Source organism: Heloderma suspectum, chromosome 6 (genome assembly GCF_057233095.1).
Source record: "Heloderma suspectum isolate Gila_16-S chromosome 6, 16-S_ref, whole genome shotgun sequence".
Classification (NCBI taxonomy): Eukaryota; Metazoa; Chordata; class Lepidosauria; order Squamata; family Helodermatidae; genus Heloderma; species Heloderma suspectum.
This window is the reverse complement of record NC_139463.1, coordinates 40,742,697-40,765,575: the sequence shown is the minus strand read 5'-3', so window position 1 is coordinate 40,765,575 and position 22,879 is coordinate 40,742,697. Positions and strand designations below refer to the sequence as shown.

Here is a 22,879-nt window from a genome sequence, read left to right as displayed (position 1 = left end):
ATCCCATCAGGGATCACATGCGTTGCACTGACTCATGGGATCTATGCTGCCAGTGCATTGTGGCAGTGAGCAGACACCAGCCAAAGAGGTGAACGGCAGTAGTGTCGTGGAGACCAGGCTTGCTGGGATACAGCACCAGCATTTTAGCAGGGACATTGATGTCACCTCCTCGTCCCCTGCGACTTCCTTGTTCCCTTTGAAGCTGCAATCCTCACAGTGGCTGGGGAGTAGGGATGTCGGAGAAATCTGCAATGGAACCAAATGAGTTCGAATTTTCATGGATCCAACCTGCAGATTCCTCAGCGGAGTGGCTTCACCCCTGTCAGGCAGATTACACCAACTTGCGGGCCAGTTTTCTAACTTTCCCGAATTCTGCGCAAATATCACCTTAGAAAAATATGCAAGATGAAGAATACCCTGCCCAAAATGCTCATTTCCCCCCTAGGTGTGAAAATGCGCATTTGGGGAGGATTTGCACATTTCTGCACATGCACATTTGTGCGACTGCACATTTGTGCAAATACAAATTTGCATAAATTTGGAAACAACAAAATTCCAGTTCCGTCGATGGGCAGACGACAGAAGGAAAGGCACCTGACAATCCGCAAAACACAGACAGAACGGATTTTACACAATCCTAATGTGGGAAATGAATTTTCCCAGCAATGATATATTATTTCCTGTTGTAATGAATGGGTAATTAAGACCATTAGCTGTACAAAAGACCTGCTCCTGCTGGAAATGAAAATTGCTAGAACTGGTTTGTTGATATGGATCAACTCCACTGCCTGCAATTTTTGACTTTCCTTGGGAGCGTAGCTATGGGAGTGCCTGCAGTTCAGCATTTAGCACTACTCCACTGGTGAGCTGGCAGTGATGACATCTTGAAGGACGTTCCTGTGTGTTCTGTGCAGTCTGCCCTGCACTCCCTATGCTAGCCTGCTGCCCTCAGGTGTGACTTCGGATTCTGCTCCATTACCAGTACTGAAGTCAGATTTAGCTGCCAGTCTGGAAGGCTTCTGTACGTTGGATGGTGTGTGCGCGCCATCATCTTGTCCTTCACCTCAGGCAGCTAAATGTCTTGGATCGGCCCTGGATCCATGTTGCTTTGAGATCAAAGACTGGGAAGAGAGGGCTGTTGAAAAAATTATGAAGAAACCAATCCCAGACAGGGGTGGGAAGGAAGGGCTGGCACATGCACGTAGAACGCTCTGTGAAATTGGTCCGATGTCTGCATTAGGGACAAATTCTCAGAAGAATTAGCATTGATCAAGGCTGCACAGGCAGGGCCTAATTGCTACAAAAACACATACCCGTAATATATCATGCTAGGAAACGCTTGTTCCGTGGTAATAGTCATGTCAGTTATCGATTGCTGAGGAGGCAGAGACGATGCTTGGCTTAGCTCAGCAAGCAGAGGGGGCTAGACAAGTTCATCAACTGTTGGTTGTATCCAGGATCAGCGGATTGGGCCAGACCAGCTTCTCAATCAGCGTTATCACGAAGAGGCTTAAATAGCTCAGTACTGAGGTGAACTAGGAAGCCTGGCCACTGTTCTATAATTTCAGTGATATTAGGTAGATCAGGGGGAGACCTGCAACAAAATGTTGCTGCATCAGGTGCTTCTGGTCATGGTACCAGCCAGCCACAGCCTTTTCCAACTTATTCCCTTCCCCTCTCTCCCCCGTGGGTTTCTGTTCCCTTCTTGCCACTGGGTTTCTGTTCTCCCCACCACCACCCAAAAGAAACCCAGGGTTATGGGACATTATTTTTCTCAGGGCCAGCACAAGTCATCGGGGCAGGCTGCACCAGACACATAGCTCTCCTTCACCAGCGTGTCTCCGCTCCCCACCCCCACCAGCATCTGCCATCTGAGGCAACTGCCCCATTCTGCCTAATGTTAGGGCCGGCCCTTTCTACTGAATTGGTAGTAAGTTTTGCACTGTATACACAGTAGCGTTTGGACTTATTTTTAACAGTTGTGAGCATTTGTTATTTATAGGTGGTGGTATGCAAAAGGTGGTATGTTCCTTATGGTGTGCACATGCAATCCCACTGCCCCCTCTGGTAAACACGTTTGCCACTTAAAAAAAAAAAAAAATTGCCAAGGGAGAACAGAGAATACAAAAGGATTTTCTTTCTTTTTAACACCAAGGGGCAACAATGCTCCCTTTTACAACAAACATGTCAACTCCCCTAAAAACTATCACTCATCTTCAACCCTTCCTTGAAGACACCCCTGTGTTAACAAGATGGAAACAAGCTCACCTGGTTCAGCAGGTCAGCATCATGCCTCAGGTTATGAGGACAGAGGAGAGTTTATGGTACGTGAGCACATCCAGCCCTCTCTCAATAACTACTGTGCTTATCTACTTACATCCTCCCCTTCCTTCGTCTTGTAGAGCCCTCATGATTCTGGTGTGTAGGAGACAGACCTGACTATGGCTCAAGATGAATAATCAGAGCTTAGGAGAGCCAGCTCAAATGCAGAGAGGAGGGAACCATCGCTAGAAAAGTACTAGCAGCAGGTCAGTCTGGTAAAGCAGACCCTGCAGAGCAGGGGTGGGGAAGCCTCCAGATGTTGGACTACGGCTCTTACAATCATGTCAATTGGCTAGGCTGGATGGGGCTAATGGGAATTGTAGCCCAACAGTAGCTAGATGACCAGTTTCCCTACCTGTGCTGCAGAAGAAGATTCAGAAATTCATAGGCACCAGGTGAACTTTAGCCATCCCAGAGGTGCCACTTTTGTGTAGTAGTTGCCAGCTCAAACTCTGCCTCTTTCCTTCCCCTAGCCAAGCAGCTAGAGCAAGAGAAGAAAAGGCTGGAAACTAGACCAAAAAGCAAAAAAAAAAAGGCTAGTGCTTTACTAGATGGATATTTTGAGCTTATTCCTTCACACTGGTTTACTTTGCAACCAAGTGCAGGAAGGGACTCCAGTGAAAAGCCCCATGTGGTAAGATGATATAGCAGCTCTGCCTGTGGCATTAGTTCTGCAGCGGCTCTTTCATAAATGCGAGCCATTATTTGGTGATGTGTTACGGCCATCAAGGGCTGAACATGGGTGTGTGAACCAGCCTTTTTGAAAAGGTTCAGCTTCAGCAACACAGAGACCCTGAATATCCCTCACCGAAATGGTCCTCAGTGACTATACCAATTGTGTCCACTTCAAGGCATTCTAAGAGGGGCAGGCCCACCTCACCACAGCATATGCCAAACTTGAGGTCACCTTGACACACTTACGCAGACAACAAAATCAGGAGACACAATGGAGCAGCATGGCTGTTTATTGGACTGGCCTGGTCCAAATAAAGCTCTCCCACAAGACTCTTCAGCTATTAAGTCTGAATGTAACTTCTGCAGCACACCAAATGTATTAAAATGTCTAATAAAAAATATGGTTGCTTGCCACACCCTTGAGCTTTGCAAAGAAGAGTCGATCCATAGACCCAAAAGGGCAGCTTGTGCACTCATCAGCCAAATGGATGCTCCGTCAGAAGCAGTCTGGCTTACAAAACTAGCCTCCTCTGCCTAAATAGACAAGTCCTCCTTAAATGGTACAGTAAGCATTTTTAAAAAGCCAAATACAGTATGCCCAGAGAGACACATGGGGGGGTAGGGAGAGGAATAGCTCAAGGGGCAAAAGCTTTTGTTCTCTAGTTCCTTTTGTTCATCTACTACAAGGTTAGATTTCAGGGACAAAAAAAACATATGAAGTTATTAAAATAGAATATTCACTATTAGGACATTTGTGAACTGGCATCTCATATTTTGGATGCAAGCCCCAGCCTGTTCATTGCTTAGCTAGAGGCTTGCCAGCTGCAGTTATGCCAGCAAAAACATGCTAAATTGACCTTTTGAACCCCCCTGTAGCTTTAACTTGCCTTCAGTGCTGGGCAGGCCTAAGAGAAGCAGACAGACCTTTCTTAGAATGACCCTACAGCCCAACAGGAAAGACCTTTCAAGCTCTTCCTGCTTTCTGGAATCCAGGTCCAATAGCCATCTGTCATAGGTTAACTCAACTCACCAAATTCAAAGTAGATAACATTGCTACTGATGGTTATTGGCTGGGCTGGTTATTTACAGCTTAATCCATACTTCAACAGAAACTCTTACTATTTAAACTGATTTATGGCCCAATCCTGCACTTTATTGTAGCGTTGGCCCCTTCTGCAACATGTAAAGAGTCATCGGGAGTGACTGCCTGTTCCCAGATGTAGTAGTGAAGCCAAGAGAGTAGGCTCTACAGGCACTGCAGTGGAAAATGGATGGAGGTTGTATAGGGCTCCACTGTACTTGCATACTAAAGGGGGATTACATGCCACTGTGACAGCAGCTGATGAAGCTACTCACCCCACTGACTCCAGTGAGACTGGCTGCAATCCTACACCCCTATTTGGAAATCAGTCATCCAGAAGTTACTTCCAAGTAAACATGTCTAGGTTCAGGCTGTAAATCAGCTTAAAGTCCAAGTATGTCAGTTGCAGATGCCTAAAATTCTACAGTGACTTTCCAGGAAAGTGTTCAATCCAGGCTCTGATGCTAGTTTAACGTTTGTAAAAATAAAAATAAAATGAAATTAATAATAAATCACTGCTTTACTAAAATTTTCAGAAATACAAATCTGAACATCCGACAATGTTGCATAAGTTTACATATTTACAAAAATAAGTTAAAATACACTGGATAGAATAAATGAAGAGGTTGGCACTATATATAAGGTGCTCTTTTGCCTGGCCTAGATGTGAACAAGATCATCCTGATCAGGACAACAGGGTTTGTGGAGCAGGGGCTGTGCATGGGAAGGAGTTGGTCTACAGAAACTGCCCACATGCTGCAAGATCAGATGAGGAGCTTTTTGTCCTCAAATGCCCGGGTCCTTGCTGGGAGAACAGTCAGACTCCGTTAGCACTGGCTTTGCTGTTCCGAGAGGCTTCTATTTTTGTCTAGAAAAGAGAAAGAGGCAAATATGAGTAACAAAGGAAATCTTGATGTACAGTTTTGGAATACTCATGCAGATGGTCACATCTGGATATTAAACACATTGCACTCACAGCCAAGTCCCATTTCATTTCAACAAGCCTTGCTTTTAAGTAAGTGTGCTCAGGGAGGTACATATAGTGGGCGCTTTATGGCTATATTGTGCCAAATGCTGCAGCAGTTCTTTTGAAGTCCAGTCACAAGATTGCACTTTATTGATTTTGTGCTGGTTCAGTCTGCTTTCAACAGTGTCTAGAGGCTGTACGTTTTCGTCACATGCTTCTAACTGCATTTTCTAATCAAGAGCAATCGATCCCTTTCTGTCAGCCAACAATCAAGTCTTGTAAATCCCCCACCCCGCACACGCTCAGGATTGCAGCCATGGTCCAATCCTGTGAGTTGCCATGGTGAGGCAGGGACTTATAGGACAGGGACTTTACAATGGTGACAGAAGCCAATCCCAGTGCTATTTTGCCGGCAACTCAACACCTAGTTTCTGGCAGTCGACCCTTTGGCTACTTTGTATGTGCTATTCCCTGAGCAGGAAACAGTTTTCACTGATACAAGCCAGTGGTACATGCCACTGTACTTTTCAGAATGCGGTGTCAGGGGACTGTTTTCCTGACAGGAATACAGGACACCACTTTAACTGCTGCACTGCAACCTACAGTTTGAGCTGCAACAACAGAAGCTAATCTATAGACCCAGGCTGTGGTCTCGCTTGCATTTAAGAACATCTGAGTGGGTGTAAAACTTGGGGGGGGGGGGTGGAAAGAGACAGAAATCAACAGGATACCTGTTCATGCAGGAGAAAAGTTATTGGGAAATTCATGAGGAAAATAGTTTTAAATGGATGAAAACAGTAGGCAGAGAAAACTGAGGCATTTTTATCGGATTGCAAGCTTTCATTAGTAGATAAACTAAGTCTCAGTTCAGACATCAAGCCAAACCATGATTTGTGCCAACTGTAGTTTAGAACTCAAAGCATGGTTTGAGATGCCAAATGTGCAGGTAAACCATGATTTACAACTGCCTAGCTGCTTCATTAATGGACTGGCACGATGTTTGAATTCAGCCTAAGGGTTTAACGCAGTGTGGGCAACACAGTGCCCAGAGGCCATATGTGATCCCTTCTGTCCCTTCGAATTTGCAGGTGCAGGCAGCAAAACAAATTGGCAGTTTGCCACCAAATTTTGGTGGCAAACTGCTATGGGGCCTGAAAAAGGTCACATTTTGCTTATTTTGAACTTAAATTTGTCTTTTCTAAGATTCCATAGTGGTTTGCCACCAAAATTCGGCAGAAAACTGCTGCGCTGTTGCCACCATCAATTGTTGTCTCACCATCAAATGTGGTAGTATGGCAGGAGCAGGGGTGTGGCCTACGAGGAGTCTGTGGGTGGCAGTGGAAAGTAGCCTCCAGATGCCCCAAAGCTGTCCACCCCTGGTTTAAGGGGTCAGTTGGTACAAGTACATTTTAAACAGTGGGCAAGATTACACTTGCTTGCCGTTGGGTGCCAGAACCAAAAGGTGATCCAGAATCCAAAAGAAAATGTTGTAGACAGATAAGCCAGTGTGGTGTAGTGGTGAGAGTATTGGACTGAGAGCCGGAAGAGCCGGGTTCTAGCCCCCACTCGGCCATGGAAGCTCACTGGGTGACTTCGGGCCAGTCACAGACTCTCAGCCCAACCTACCTCACAGGGTTGCTGTTGTGAGGATAAAATGGAGAAGGGGAGGACAATGTAAACCGCCTTGGGTTCCTTGCAAGAGGAAAAAAGTTGGGATATAAATGCAATAAATAAATAAATACTAAATAATCCTTCTAAGTATGAGGAGACATTTTATTAAATAGTTTCTTAAACCATTAATTGACATCTTACATTTTCTTCAACATATCAAAAAGCATTACGTTCAGGTTTTGGTAATTAATGTGCAAGTTTAGTCAGACATTTAATAAACTAATTAATCCAAAAGTAGATAATCAACTAGAAGTTCTTTAATTGGTTGGCAGTCTTTGTTTTGTGGGTTCCATTTAAAAATTTACAAGCTGCTGTATAAGTAGTATTCTCTAGAAGTAAAATTCACCTCTCCTGTAGGAGGCTTGACTGATACCTCAGGAACTGGTAATTTCTCTGTTGGCTGCAATATAAATTCTTCACTCTTAAGAGAGAGAAAGAAATGACGTCACTAAAATGTGTAGGCCCTATCCCTCAAACAATTCTGGCCACTGGACAAAGTTTCTTCCCTCCAGGACAGCTCCTGTTGTTGAGCAAACAAAGAAAATGTTTCTCCAAGGGCGACAGGGAGCTGAAGGCCCCAGGGAATCATCTGCCATGTCGTTTTCTAAATCACTGTGATTTTTCTCCTTCTTGCCAAAGCCTCCAGGCAATTCTTTTATTTTTATTTTTAGAAATCACAACAAACATATTACCTGAGATTGAGAAGGAGGGAAAATATTGATGAACCCAAGGAATTTTGTTGCCAAAGCATCCATGTTCCCCAAGAGAGAATGGTTATCACACCTCAGGGCAGGGGCAGGGCATCTATTTTAGACCAAGGGCTGAGTTCAGTTTTTGGAGAAGCTTTCGGGGGCCACATTCCAACTGTGGACTGGACCAAAGGCAAAAAGTGTGGGACCAAAACCTGTCAGCATATTACAGCTTAAAGCTCTTGCTGCCAGTAAATAAGCCTCAGGAGAGGCATCTTAACATTTTAGAATGGGGGGAAACCGGCACAGAAGCCAGGATGCCACCCAATGATTAGGGGTTGGAAGGGAAGGGGTGGGGTGGGGCAAGGAGAATGGGGGCAGGGCCTTCTGGGGAACCCAGGAGGGCCAGAACTGGCCTCTGGGCCTGAGGTTCCCAACCCCTCCCTCAGGGTGTCTGCCAGGAGGCCCTTTTTGCCACAGTGGTGTGTGTGGTGTAGTGGCTAGAGTGTTGGACTGGGAGTCAGGAGATCTGGGTTCTAGTCCCCATTTTCAGCCATGAAAGCTCACTGGATGACTTTGGGCCAGTCACAGACTCTCAGCCCAACCCACCTCACAGGGTGGTGGTTGTTGTGAGGCTAAAATGGAGGGGAGAAGGATTATGTATTCCTCTTTGGGTTCCTTCAGGAGGAAAAAAGGCAGGATATAAATGTAATCAATCAATCAATAATAAATAATTTCACCTTCATGGTGATGGAGTGAATTCAGTAATTCATGGCCAATATGTTATCTAACTAGCTATGAGCCAAATTCTTGTAGAATTAGGCTCAAGAGGGCCCCTAAACACACACACACACACACACACACCATTTCTCACCTTTCTTTCTTGTACTTTGGGAGCAGTATCCAACAAGGTCTCATGATCTTCCTCATCTATTTCTGCAGCATCCTCACTCTTCAGAGGCTAAAGTAAGAACAAGGAGCTTGGTGTCACTCTTCACCTCCTAGAAGCAACACTGCCTTCATCCAAGCAAAATGTTAAGCTTTTCAGCAAAGCTAATTTAGGCTTGCAACACTATTGTCTGAGGACTTGGGGCACACAAGCAAGGAGGAACGTCTGAGCAGTCACACATAGGATTGTGCTGTAGGCTGAACTTCATTGCTAGCGAAATGAATGGGACCTAAGAAGTCATGACTTAACTTGTCCTGTTGAGTTCAAGATGATGTTGTGTTCAACTAACTTGCTCTGCATCCAACCCAGTGTGTATTAACAGCATTTGTCATGGTTACTCCTTTATACATTATAAGTGAGTTGGCAATGTGGCACCATGGGCATCACAGCACCCCCAGGAACCCCTCAGGTGCCTGCCAAGCACCCTTGCCCTTTCTAACTTTTAATTTAAATAAAAAATGAAAGAAGGTTTTTTAAAACCTTCAATAGCTACAAAGCAGATCCCCCACCTGTGGTCTGAAACTGGGGGAAGGACCAGCTCTCCCAACTCAATGATAGCTATGCACTGGAGAAATCTGCTGCACTGGATCTAGCATATCCCAATATTGTCCCACAACAGGAAGCCAGGAGAGACCAGGACTGTTTGAAAGGGCCCACTTACCTCAGCTGGAGTGACTGGAATAGGTTTGGGCTTCACCTCTGTCAAATATAAGGCACGGGAAAGCAGCAAGAGAGAAGGAGGAACATTTTCTTTGAGATGCAGATCTAGCCACTGTGTAGCAGAGAGAGACAAGAAAGGTAACCTAAGAGAGCTTCAATGCAGACTGCGGTGGGGAATTAAGCGTCGGTGGATCTGAAAAATCCAGATTCCAGCTTAGGCAACCACCTTTACACTGTAAAGGGTCTGGGACTGGACCCTTGACTACCTGCCCACCTGCTCATTCCTACTTTAGCATCCAACCTATCCCATGAGATCTGAAGATGTTCCACTTGTTTCAACATCCTGTCTCATTCTCATGTTTCCTTCCCAAGGTAACTTGAAGACAGAATCCAAGGCAAAGGGGGCCTCTACAGATATGGGTTGACCAGTTTGTTCCCACCATCCTGCAGACCCAAGCTGGCCTGAGGTCCAGCCCCAGAGAGAGGACTCTGCAGGCTACCCCAATGGCGAGGATGCCTGACTCCGCCCAGGGTCCCTCATGTGACAAAATGGAATATATACAGCTCTGCCATCTCAACACCACCCAAGGCCCCTCAACTTCTTGCAAGCCCCCAGCAGTGAAAACAAGGGGAACACCAAAAGGACACCTAGTGATGCTGGAATACATGGCTCCAAGCCAGGGTTCTGCTTCTTGAAATGCCTGCTAGCTTGCCTCCAAGGCAGGAGCGCAGAACCCTTTTTCTGTCAAGAACCCCATTCCCTCAGAGATAATCTGCCAGGGGCTGTGCTGGTGGTGAGTATGATCAAAACTAGTGATGCATGGGACCAGACACAATTTGGCCAGGGCCACTCTTCCCCCTGTAACATTCCCTTCTCTTCCTCTGGAAATTAGGGCAAAGGATGCAGGTTACCCACACCTGAGCCAGGGCTCAACAGGCCTGCTTTGCCATTTAGGAGCCCAGAGATGAAGCAATGTGCTTTGCTTGGGGGCGCTCAGAACCCTCAGAACATGACCTAGCCTGTGGAATCTTCTACCAGTATCTGCCAACTAGTGCCAGACACCGGCTTCGGATAATCCTCATTCATGCTTTGCTCAGTGTCCCTTGGGCTCTCAGCTCAGCTGGAACACAATGTGTATGTACATATGTAAAAACTAAACAATTCAAACCAGGAATAAAGAATACTCCAATTTGGAATAGAATCAGTCCAACCGGGATTTGGCAAAGAACTAGAGCCACTATCCCTTACAGAACATAAGAGCCCTGCTAGATTAGATCAGAACATCCATTAAGTCCATTATCCTGCTTCCCATGGCAGTGCACACAATGCCTCCTGGAAACCCCCAAGCAGGGCATAAGGAGAACAGCCCCCTTGCTGTTACTTCCCAGCAACTGGTATTCAGTGGGATAGTGCCTCTGAACCTGGAGCTTGCATATAGCCATCAGAATAGTTCTCTCCTCTATAAATTTGACAAATCCCCTTTAAAGCCACAGAAAAGGAATGCAAACTTGAGTATACACTTCTTATGCATTTTGTACACATCTGGAAGACAAAATGGGCAAACTCTTCAGGATGATGAAGATTTTCTCCTTGGACCAAGTCCCTTCTCTTGACCCAGACTTGCCTGATGGAGTTGCTCTTTCAGTTGCTCCTCTGTGAGGCCCAGTGACCTCATTCCTCTTGCCCTGCATGCACTCTGTAGCTCAGACACACTCAGCCCATTAACACCTTCCTTGGCAATCATCTATGGACAGTAAAGGTATCAAGTTAACATCTCCTAGTTCTTTCAGAAATCAATCCATCATCCCATTCAGCAAGTGGAAAACTCCAAGGGAAAACTATAAACCAAGAGAGTCACTAATAGCGCAAACAGATCTTTTCTGGCAGCGTGGATGCTTAGGCACAATGTTCGAAAAGGAATTCAACATGGCTGTTCCTTCTAATAATGTATTGTAGCTTTTACGTTGTATAAGTATCTTTCTTTTATTAAGTTCTCACATTTCTGTCAATATCTCAAAAGGCACCTACTATTGACATTTTGTGCATGCTTAAAATCAATCGATTGGTTAGATAATCGATTCCCTGTTTGGTTAAGAGCCCTAGTTTTAATCACCCAAAGCTCCAAGTATGCACATGCACAAAATCAATGGACGCTTACAAGTTGCTTTAGTGGCCACAGATGGTAAGGGAGGAAGTGTTTTGGAGAAGTGTTCCCAAAACACTTTGGCTAATTCGGTCTCACAATACCGAACCAGTCTCAGATGAACCCCGGACATCTGATTAACTAGGCTTGTTTAATAGTTTAATATGTTTTTAGGTGTTTAAATTACTTATTGTTCTATACCGTTTAAATTGATTTTATCCGTACACCACCCTGAGACCTTAATGATATAGGGCAGGATAGAAATGTTTTAATAAGTGAAGATAAATACATAAAATAGGCTAAGAGCCCTTGATACAATGGGCTATATTTCCATTCTCCTGTAAAAATGTCTCGCCTTGAAATCTGACCTCTTAACTCCTGCAATTTCTGCCTGGATTTGAAACTCTCTGCCTGTCTTGCCTCTTAATGTCACTGGTTGAGTTGCTTTGATCTCACGGTGGGCCTGTGTTGGGTGGGTGGGCTTCATGTCTCCTGTCACTACCATTGGTTCAGCTGTCCCACAGCCAAAGGGGGCAACAGCTAACTGCTTAATGGGTGTTGGGAGACAGACTAGAAATGTTACAACACAGCAGCATCTACGGCAGGGGTGGCAAATGTATGGCCCTCCAGATGCTTTTGGATTGCAAGGCCCACCAGCCCTAGCCAGCATAGCCAATGGTGAGGGATGATGGGAGTCCAACAACATTCCCCATCCCTGAACTAGGCCATTATTGCATTATATATTAGATAGGGGGCTTGGAGACATCAAAATCCAATTCCAATATCCACAAGCAGCTTCTGTTAAGTGTTGCTGTTTTAACTTTATCTAGACCCCACAAGCTTTCAAGCGGCACCTTGCGAAGATCGACTGAAAGAATTCAGAGCCTACTGATGAAAAAACAAGAAAGCACGTGCTCAGGGCCCTTCGAGTTCAAAGACATTGTTTCGTGTTTACCTTCGCAGAGAGAAAGGACTGGCAGAGAGATGTTAACCGTGTGTGGACATGCAACCATGTTTGTTTGGCCTCTTACTTCATCATCTGCTTTGATAGACCGGAGCTTCATCAACAGCTGGAACCGGAGGAGGTTATTGGTGCCAATGGGCTGCAGTTCAAGCAGTTTGCAGAGGACTACGAGTTGCGGCCTCTCCAAGTGCTCCAGGGTCAGCTCATCTTCAAAGAGTTTAGAAAACTGCACAATCTCCTGTGTACTGGGCTGCTGGCCACTATGCCGAACCTGTACAAAGCAATAGGGATAAGATTCCAGCAGTAACGTGTCCATCCCCTCCTACACTCACCCACAAGCGAGTTGATGGCCTTTTCTGTGGTGGTGCTCAAATTACAGAATTCTCTTCTGGGACAGATTCACCTGGTACCATGTTATCTTTTAGACACCAAGTGAAGTCCATCTTGTTCTCCTCTGCTTTTAATGTTATTTGAGACCTTTAGACGTTTTTCTCTGCTGCTTTTATATTGTGTATGTAGTTTTTTACATTGTGACTGTATTTTACTGGTTTTGTTGCTGTTGTAGGCAGCCTTGAGGCTATTTGCAGCAAAAGGCGGGACATAAAACTCCTATCCAGATTTCAGCCTTGAAAGCTGGGCACAAGAGTTTCAACTACGTTACAATAAGTTTTGCTGCTTCTTTTTAACAGTCTGAGTAGCTCCACCTGTTTGAAGTTACTTCCAATGTCGACAGAAGTTACACATGGCAACTTTGGGGAAAGGACTGTAGCTCAGTGGTCAAACACAGGTTTTGCATGCAAAAAGCCCCAGGTTTAATTCCTGCCTTCTCCAGTTAAAAGGATCAACCATCAGGTGATGGAAAAGACCTCTGTCTGAAACCTTGGAAAGCCACTGCCAGCACCAGAGTAAGTCTCAGCTGGTATAAGGCTGCTTCCTATTCTGTTTCCCTAGGCTTGGTTCATTTGAGAACATAAGATGGGCTCTTCTGGATCAGACCAAGGTCCATCTAGTCCAGCATTCTGTTCACACAGTGGGAACAGAAGCCCACAAGCCGGAAATTAGTGCAACAGCACCCTCCCGCCCATGTTCCCCAGCAACTGGTGTTCCTAGGCACACTGCCTCCGATACTGGAGGTAGCATATATCCATCAAGACTAGTAGCCCTTGATAGCCTTCTCCTCCATGAATTTGTCCAATCCTTTTTTAAAGCCATCTAAATCGGTGGCCATCAAAACATCTTGTGGAAGTGAATTCCATAGTTTAACTATGCTCAGTGTGATGAAGTACTTCCTTTCATCTGCCTTGAACTCCCACCAATCAGCTTCACACAATGACCCCGGGTTCTAGTATTTTGAGAGAGGGAGAAAAATGTTTCCCTATCCACTTTCTCCACACCATGCATAATTCTGTACACCTCTATCATGTCTCCCCAAACTCAACTTTTCTCTAACTAAATAGTCCCAGATGTTGTAGCCTTTCCTCATAGGGGAGTTGCTACATCCCCTTGACCATTTTAGTTGCACTTTTCTGTACTTTTTCCAGCTCTACAATATCCATTTTTAGGTGTGGTGACCAGAACTGTGCGTGGTATTCCAAGTGTGATTGCACCATAGATTTGTATGAGGGGAATATGATCTTGGCGGTTTTATTTTCCATTCCTTTTCTAATTATGCCTAACATGAAATTTGCCTTTTTTACAGCAGCTGCACACTGGGTTGACATTTTCATTGAACTGGCCACCACAACCCCAAGATCTTTTTTTTTGGTCACCGCTAGCTCAGATCCCATCAGATTGTACTTGGAAGTTGGGATTTTTTTGCCCCAAAGTGCATCACTTTACACTTGCTTACATTGAACTGTATTTGCCATTTTGATACCCGTTGTCCCAGTTTGGAGAAATCCTTTTGGAGCTCTTCACAATCCCTTTTTGTTTTAACCATCCTAAACAATTTGGTGTCATCAGCAAACTTGACTACCTCACTGTTCACTCCTTATTCCAGATCATTTACGAACAGGTTGAAAAGCACAAGTCCCAATAGATATCCCTGTGGGGCCCCACTGTTTACATCCCTCCATTAGGATAAGTTACCTTTTATTCCTACTCTCTGCTTCCTGTTCTTTAACCAGTTACTGCTTGAGATGCCTTGGCTGTTCCATGAAACTGTTCCCAGCAATGAATTGCTGAATAAGTTCATTGAAGCTTATTTGCTCCCATAGTCTGCCGGAAGATTTATACAGGGAGCATCCTGTCAAAGAGTTGGATCAGATGATCTTCATATCCATTCTATGAAGTCATACAAAACAAACTCTTCTGGATACTCCCGAAAAATATTAGCTATGCTGTTCCATCCTAGCAAAGTTGATGAGAATATTATGCATAGCTGAATCATGAAAATAGTTTAAAACACCAACTAGGTCTCAAATTTTAAAAAAATGTTTCCACTCCTTTAAAGCCAGGATCTTAGCAACTGCTAAAGCTCTCTTTATTCAGGTGCATACAACTCCAAACTAGGTGACTGGGAAACAAAATGGTAAAAATGGCTCAGTGTAAGTAATTGGAAGTTGATGCACAGTAAGGCAACAAAAAAATTCCTAACTTCAATATATACTGATGGGGACTGTGCTGGCAGTGACTAACAGGAAAGAGATCTTCCCAGTTAAAATGTCCACTGTGTGGCAGCTGTGAAAACTATGAATTCAATGCTAGGGGTCATTAGGAAAGGGACTGAAAATAAAACTGCCAATATTGCAATGCCTTTATACAGATCCATGCTACCATCACTCGAATGCTGTGTACATTTCTGATAGTTAAATCACAAAAAGAACAATGTAGAGCTGGAAAAGGTACAGGAAAGGGCAACCAAGCAATCTGGGATGTAACTCCCCAATGAGGAAAGGTTACAGGATTTGGGGCTTTTTGGCTTAGAAAAAGTGAATAGATTTATATACCGCGGTCCATATTTAAAAATATCTCTAAGCAGTAAGGAGTAAGAGGGGATATGATAGAGGTGTATCAAATTATACATGGTGTGGAGAAAGCAGACAGAGAAGGTTTTCTCCATCTCTCATAATACTAGGACCTGGGCTCAGCCACTGAAGCTGATTGGCAGGGGATTGAGGACAGGCAGAAGGGAGCAGTTCTTCACACATCACATAGTTAACTTATGAAATTCCCCACCATAAGTGGTGGTAATGATTGCTAACTCAAAGGGTGTTAAAAGTGGATTAGACAAATTAATAGAGGATATGGCTATCAATGGCTCCAAGTCTTAATGGTTCAGAAGCAGTATGCCTTTAAATTATATTTACCTGATGGAGCGCCTCTCCCAGCATGAACCTACCCATACATTATGTTCATTATCTCCAGGTGACCCCTCCAAGAGAGGCTCAGAAGGCAGCAACAAGGGAGAGCGCCTTCTTGGTGGTGGCCCCCCAATTATGGAATGATCTCCCTGACAAGGCCGACCTGGCGCCACATTGTTATCTTTTTGGCACCAGGTTAAGACTTTCCTCTTCTCTCAGGCATCTGGCAGCATATGATGGGTTTTTAATCAGGTCCTGGATTTTTCTTACTGTTGATTCCTTAAAATTGTTTTAGATATATGTGTTGTGTGTCTGTGTGTGCTGTCTGTTTATATGTAAATGGTTTTTATAATGTATTTTAAGGTTTTAATCTTTGTAAACCGCCCATGTATAGAAATGTAATAAATGAATGAAATTACCAGTTGCTGGAGAACAACTGGTCTGCTTATGGGCTTACTAGAAAATCTGGTTGTCCACTATGAGAAACAGGATGTTGGATTAGATTGCCCTTCAATCTAATCCAGAAGGGCTCTTCTTGTGCACCCAAGCCTTTGGATATTACCCAGGTAACTGCTGCATATCATAATGTAAGATTTCTAAATGAGGAAGCGGACACAGTGTTTAGGGGAAGGTGGATATAGCAGGAAATTTCTCAAAAGGTGCTGCAACCTGGCAAGCCCAAAACATACATATTAAGGGTGTATCAGACATACTACAAGTCTTGTTAACGGGAGTGTAATCTTAGAAATCTGCTGTATAAAGCAGACATCAAATCCAGTATCAATGTCTTGGTACTGACTGTGAATACAACCGATATATTGCATAAAACCCTTAATAAAGGTTTCTTTTAATGTTGAAGATTTTTCCGTGCTTATATAGAAAGGTGTAGCTTCTAGGATATCTCAAAAACCTACCAACATTTCTGAAATGAAAGGGCTTAAATTTCTTCCCCTAATAATTAGGGGAACTGTAGTTCTAAGAAGTTTGTACCTTTTGAACATAGGAGGAGAACTGTTTAGTGGCTTCTCCTGTGCTGGGTTTGTTTCTTCTGGCCAGCTCTGCAATCGTCTCCTGCAAGAATTTGGCCAATTCCAACTTCGCACTCAGTTTCTTCCTTTGCTTTTCTTCCTTAATATGGATAATAAAAGAAAAATGAGGAATTATTGAATGTTCAAAGCCCTTCTCAGTAATGTTTACAACAACCCTTTACGGTAGGCTAGTATTATCATCCCTTCATTCGCAGCCGGTTTTTCCTCAGCCCCGTAATGAAGGTTATTTTTCATGGCTTTAGTTTTTGGGAGATTAACAACTGAGATAGAAACTGATTCTAGGACTTCCAAGAGGCACTCTTGTGGGCTCTTAATTAGTGTGAATCTTTACAATTGCCTGGGGGAAACTGAAGTACAGTTCACCTTGCTGTTGTTTAAACTGCTAGCTGCACCAACCTACTTTTCTTCTTGTCTGTTTCTTTTTTATTCTATTATTTCATTATCGGTTTACCTTATCTTTCTTCAAAGGAGCTCAGGCCCACCTGCAAAAAAGCCCAGTCAGGATGAGAGAGGGTGACTGGCCCCAAATCTCACCGGGTGCTTTGTGGTCAAGTGGGGTTTTAAACTTAGGTCTCCATAGCCCAAGCCCAACACTCTAACCACCACACTACACTGGTTCAGCTATACCTCCTTCCACAGTTTATGGAGATTAATTTCCCTGGTCACCAACGCTTGTGTCAAAGTTGGAGGTAGATAGTTCCTAACATACTGGCACCAAGCTGTGGTTTGATATGGGTGCAGCAAGACTCAAAAGCTGGGCTGTTTTCAAATACTGACCTTTTTAGATTCAGTTTCGAAGGTTGAGGGTAGCATCTCAGGGAAGAGTTTCACAAATACAGGTAATAGGAATTCCATGAAGGGCACAATGATGAACACCAAGAAGGGAACCAGCCGGAAGAGATCAGCAGATGTTCTCATCAGCTGTAGAGGAAAGACACATGAAGCAAAACGTTACATCGTCCCATTAAAATAGTCAAGAGAGGCCTTGCTCCAAAGACCAATTCCCAAGGAAGACAGACATCAGCAAGAGCAAAGCCCTTATGGAAGTCATTTTGGTACTCTGAAATTTCACCCCCCAGAGAAGATTGACAGTGCACATCCTGACTTATTTTTAGGAAGCCAGTAAAATAATCTTGTTTAGGCAGCTTTTTGGTCTCCTACATTGCTGGAGGACTTTTAGCTAGCTCGCGTTTTCTTGGTTATTATAACACTGGTTTTCATTATACTAAAACTCTGCTGATCTGATTTAAATGTTGAAAACTGCCCCAATGTTACAAAGAAGGGCAAGGAACCATTTCAAATGCATTTATTTATATTTCTCTCCGGGAGAGAGCGCAGGACAGGAAGGCCTGGCGTGCTATGGTCCACAGGGTCACGAAGAGTCGGACACGACTGAACGACTGAACAACAACAACCTCAAGTCTCCAATGTGGTGCCCATGGACACCTTTCTTGGTGCCTGCCAGGCTCCTTGCCCCTCCTGATTTTTATTCTATTTCTTAAGGTTTTTAACTGGAATGCTGCAAAGTCAAGTGCTGCCCTCCAGTGCTATCTTTATTTGGATTCAAAAGAGTGGTTTCGTGTTTTGGAGTTCAGACCTCCACCCTGTAATTAGGTTCTTGGGCAGGTTACTTTGCCCAGTTTGCCTTCTGGGAAATGAGTGTTTTGGAATTGGCCACAGACACTGTGGCAGCTATTTCCGGCTGAACATCAGGAAAAACTTCCTGACTGTAAGTGCAATACGACAATGGAACCAATTACCTGAGAAGGCCCACACTGGAGGCCTTCAAGATGAGGCTGGACAGCCATTTGTCGGGGATGCGCTGACTTGGATTCCTGCATTGAGCAGGGGGTTGGACTCGATGGCCTTGTAGGCCCCTTCCAACCCTACTATTCTATGATTCTATGATCTATGATTCTATTTTGTGAATGGGCAAGTCCCACTATAGCAGCCACTACACCTTCTCGAAATTCCAAACGCATCCGCTGATTCAAAAAGGTTGGGCACACCTGGCCCAGCCAATCTAGGAAGAAAATGTCTAAGACAACAAGACCGCCACATAATACAGGAGTGCGCAAAACCTTGAAAGCATAGAATGGAAAAAGCAAACTCTTGGCTCTTCCAGGACTTAATGGGGAGAAACAGTTAAGACAGATGTTTGCAGTAATAAATGTTGGTACTACATTGTACTAAAAATATATATATTTGTGAAACTAGTATTTTGTCAAAATGAGCCAATCAGAGAAGGTGAAGGGCAGCAAAGCCCTCTGAACTAGCACCTTGATGGGTTTCCAGAGCCAGCTTTGTCCACCCTTCGCAATACTCAGCAGGGGAGTACACACCCAGGCTGACCGAAAAGTGTGCTATACAGCTACAAACATCAGCCCAACAAGCTTATTCTATCTGGGGAGAGAACAGCCACATGGTTTTAGCAGTGCTTACATTGTTTGACACACACACCCTGCCCCCCAGTGAACAAAAAGGTTGATGCTACTATCTGAGAAGCCAGCTGCAACACAGAGACTGCCCATTTCTCATACTCTATAGCAGATCAGCATTTTCCTGAGGTGCATGTAGAACAGAAGAGTTATATTGCCCCTGCAAGAGAGGGGGATCTCAAGTTTCAACAAGGGGAAATGTGGAACATATGACCTAGCATCACATTCTGGGAACAGACAGGGGATAGCAACATATTCATGCCCTTGTTAGGCTGCATTTGGAAACAGATTGCTGGGCTAGATGGTCTGAACCAGCAAAACAAGTCTTGTGTTCTAGACTAGGGAAGAAGAACAAATCCCTTAAGCAGAAAAACAGACTGGGGAGTTAGGAGGTTGTGGCCTGCCTCTACAAAGGGTATCAAAAGCAGACTTGTTTGTTTTGCCCAGTGGGCAGGAACCCACTGCTGAGGAGTGTCCATCCAGGAGGGAGAAACTGGTCAGCTGCACTGCTTCCTGCACTAACTCTCCCCAAAGTTGGCCAGTGCTCACCCTTCGCCTTTCCCTCCTAGTGAGGACTTGCCCGTGTAACAGTCTCCACACCATCCTAGCAGCAACTTTGGTGTCAATCCAAAGCAAGTGGAATCCATTGTAATAGTGCTTCAGTTCATCTACAAGCTTTTGGCGTAACGATCTCTTGGCAATCTCTGTGGCTTGGTCTGCTGGAACCTTTGCCAACTCGGTGTCTGTTTTTACAGTACTTTGGTTAGGCTGAGATTTGTCCTGAACCTCTTGATGCCAGTAAGCTGACGTGTGAAGCATTCGCACGGGCTTAGCAAGCAAGTGGGGTAATCCAATACCCTGTTGTGCATTGCAGAGTAGCTGCTGGCTGTCACAGTCCTTCAGGTATGTTCGGTTAAGGTGGGAATCCACCAACTGCATAAATGCCACTGACGGGGAGAATGGAGAGCAGCTGGAGTGTACAAGCAGATGAGGGCCCCTGGAAGAGGAAAGAGACTTCATCATTGCTGTAACAAAATACTGGAACTACAGTGTGGAGAGGGAGGGCATTTTGACATGCCTTGGTAGTCAGCCAAAATGTTTGGTTTGCTATTGACCCTGATCCTCCTCTGACTTAGGGGAGGGAATGTGGACTTGTCTATGATGTTGTGCTAGGCCTCTGAGGTACTTGGAAACAGTAAGAAAACTTGCTGCTTTCGAGTGCCTCTGAAGCCCAGGGCAACACAGCACAGATCTGCCATTCTCCTGAGTTCCCTAGAGTCATACTGGGCTTCAGAGGTACTCAGAAGTAGCAAGACTTCTCACAGCTTTCAAGAACCTCTAAAGCCTAGCGTGACGTCAGATATGAGCCCCTTCAGCTGCCACTTGTGCTGGGGAAGGGTCTTATCAGATTAAAAGGCAAATGAATTTGTTAACCCTTGTCTATTGCATTTAACATTCTTGCAAGCCAACAGGTTTACTAGGTTGTACATTCTGTTTTGGACTTCCAAAGCACTGGTTGTAATGCTGTTTCTCATTAAGTTAATAATAAAAGCCTTGTTGACTGGGGAAATAATTTGTCATTGCTATTAAACTATAAAATGCAACCTAGATGTTTATATATAATTTTTACAAGAGGGAAATATTATCATGAAGATTGTTATTCCAGTAATCAGCAAAACCCATCTTTCAACAAATATGTCAACCGATATTCCTCCTTTGACTGTTTTATAATAAGAAAGCTACCAGCCAAATCCATTTGTACCAATCCAAGATAGGTGGTCTGGAAGAGATCAGTAATCAGGTAACAAATTCCAAGCTATCTTCCAAAGTCAGATATTTCAGATAACCTAAAAGTGTAATGATTACACATTTCTTTAACATTTAAAGAACTGAAATGTTGACATATTATAATCCACAGAAAGAAAGCAAAGATTTCATTTCTTACCTGGACCTAGCTACTGCAAGGAGTATGTTACAGCTGTAGAACGCCATGTTCACTTGGAGTCACTCTAAGTGGTCTATGGCCTGACACAGAAGGAAAAATAGCATTTTCAGCGGACCATTGCCTTTTTAAAAGGTGATGCATTCCACTAACATGATAATAAACAACTTAAAGGGAAGTTCATTAAACAGGCTAATGCTTTTGGAGTCTTCAACTACAGACATCACAACAGGTTTGCAAACATCCTGGCTGTCACAGACAGAACTTCCAGCTGTTATGATACTTTAGCCAAATACATGGGATTAAGGGCCATTCACAAATTACACAGCAAAAAACAAGTGTTTTCCATAGCCTGTTCATACTGTGGGGCATTCAAGATGAGGCTGGACAGCCATCTGTCAGGGATGCTCTGACCTGGATTCCGGCATTGAGCAGGGGGTTTGACACGATGGTCTTGTAGGCCCCTTCCAACCCTACTATCCTATGATTCTGAGCTCCCCATCCCATCCCATCCCCCAGTGTGGAGAAAACTACATTGGTTGCCTCTCCAAGGTCGCAAAAGCAACCTCAGAGAGGAGGGAAAGGAGACCTCAGAGAGAAGGGAAAGGAGGAGGTTGTGGATGGGGAGGAGACTGGAAAAGCAGGGATACAGCCTAACCCCAGCCCTCCCTGGCCTCCTTCCCTCCCTGACGCCTCAGTTAGATGGGCTACAATGCCCATCTAGCTGAAACAGAGTGGGAGACGCACGGAGGCAAAGATCACCTCCGCACTTCTCCTGCTCTGCATAGGATGCCCAGCAGCCTCTGAGAAGTGAGGCTGATGGGCATTCAGATAGGATTGTGCCCTTAAAAGGGGAGTGGGCCTACTGGGGGTGTCTTGCCCAAGGGCCCTCAAAAACCTGGATCCAACACTGTCCTTAATAGCTCCAGGGCAGGAAGAATTTCAGCAAGTGCAGCTTTCTCCCAGCACTTTGAGTAGGATGCGGGGAACTCTCTACATATCATCTCAAGATTTCTGTAAAAACTGCCTTGCTGCATCCAGCCTATGTTCATTGAATCAGCCAGATGCCCTGAGAAGTTCACAAGCAGGACAAAAGGTGATAGCCTGCCCGTCATGCATACATATTGCGCTGTCCATCAAGCCCAGCATTGCCCATTCTGACAGATCTTCCAAGATCTCAGGTAGGGTCTTTCCCACCCCTGCTATCCAAGAATGAAGAAAATAAGCACAGAACCTTTGGCACAGAAAGCATTTTTTTCTACCACTACCACACCTTCCCCTCGTCTTTGCTCCCAGGATCATCTGCTATCCAGAGATACACTGCTTCCACATACAGAGGAACTGTGGTCCTTGATAGAATCCTCTCCGTCTGGTCTTCCATCCCATCCTCTCTCACCAGTTGTCCTGGCTTTCTGTTACCCTGATTAAGTTATTCCTCTAGCCTCCCTCCTCTGATAGTTGGAAGGTCTGCCCTGGAATATCACCACCTTACATAACGCTTCTGTCTGTCACACACTATTGTACATCTATTATCTACACACCGTGTGTGTGTGTGTGTGTATCACACACATACACACACACACACATATATATATAGACACAAACGCGCGCACACGCACGCACATACGCACACACACAGACACACACACCACACACCACACAGACACCACACAGACACACACACCACACACACACACCACACACACACACCACACAAACTCACACACACATATATACACACACACAGACACACACACATATATACACACACGCACGCACACATATACACACACACGCACGCACACATATACGCACGCACACATATATATATATATATATATATATACACGCACACACTTAATACTCACACTTTTAAGGCAGAATCGATAAGGAAGACCATACATCCCCCATTTCTCTCACCTTCTGCAAAAGGCTGAGTTCCCCCTCCCCACCCCCCACAACGGGCCGCTTCAGCCCCGGCCTCTTCCTGGACATCTGGATGTTCCCATCAGCCCCCGCGAGACAC

General features: G+C 44.7%; 1 protein-coding gene across 3 annotated transcripts; it reads right to left on the bottom strand.

The window, feature by feature from the left end:
* Positions 1 to 3,270: 3,270 nt before the first annotated feature.
* Positions 3,271 to 22,879, bottom strand: LETM2 (leucine zipper and EF-hand containing transmembrane protein 2). Of its 3 annotated transcripts, none has more exons than XM_084804045.1 (11): positions 22,722 to 22,879; positions 20,857 to 20,936; positions 19,461 to 19,908; positions 17,251 to 17,394; positions 16,415 to 16,552; positions 12,190 to 12,393; positions 10,640 to 10,759; positions 9,016 to 9,126; positions 8,280 to 8,366; positions 7,063 to 7,137; positions 3,271 to 4,946 (listed from the first exon to the last, which is right to left on the bottom strand). In XM_084804045.1, exons 2-11 carry the CDS (start codon positions 20,901 to 20,903, stop codon positions 4,896 to 4,898), a joined length of 1,425 nt encoding a protein of 474 aa, XP_084660171.1. In that variant the 5' UTR covers positions 20,904 to 20,936; positions 22,722 to 22,879; the 3' UTR covers positions 3,271 to 4,895. The 3 variants fall into 3 exon arrangements, with proteins under 3 accessions (XP_084660171.1, XP_084660172.1, XP_084660173.1); XM_084804046.1 differs by having other exon boundaries at positions 22,774 to 22,879; XM_084804047.1 differs by lacking the exons at positions 20,857 to 20,936; positions 22,722 to 22,879 and adding an exon at positions 20,674 to 20,730.

Coding starts and splice junctions, on each gene's coding strand:
- LETM2 (XM_084804045.1), bottom strand. CDS start 20,903: ATGGCGTTCTACAGCTGTAACATACTCCTTGCAGTAGCTAGGTCCAG. Junction 17,395..19,460: donor CTAGGAGGGAAAGGCGAAGG/GTGAGCACTGGC, acceptor TTTCCTCTACAG/CTGATGAGAACATCTGCTGA. Junction 7,138..8,279: donor CCAAAGTACAAGAAAGAAAG/GTGAGAAATGGT, acceptor CTCTCTCTTAAG/AGTGAAGAATTTATATTGCA.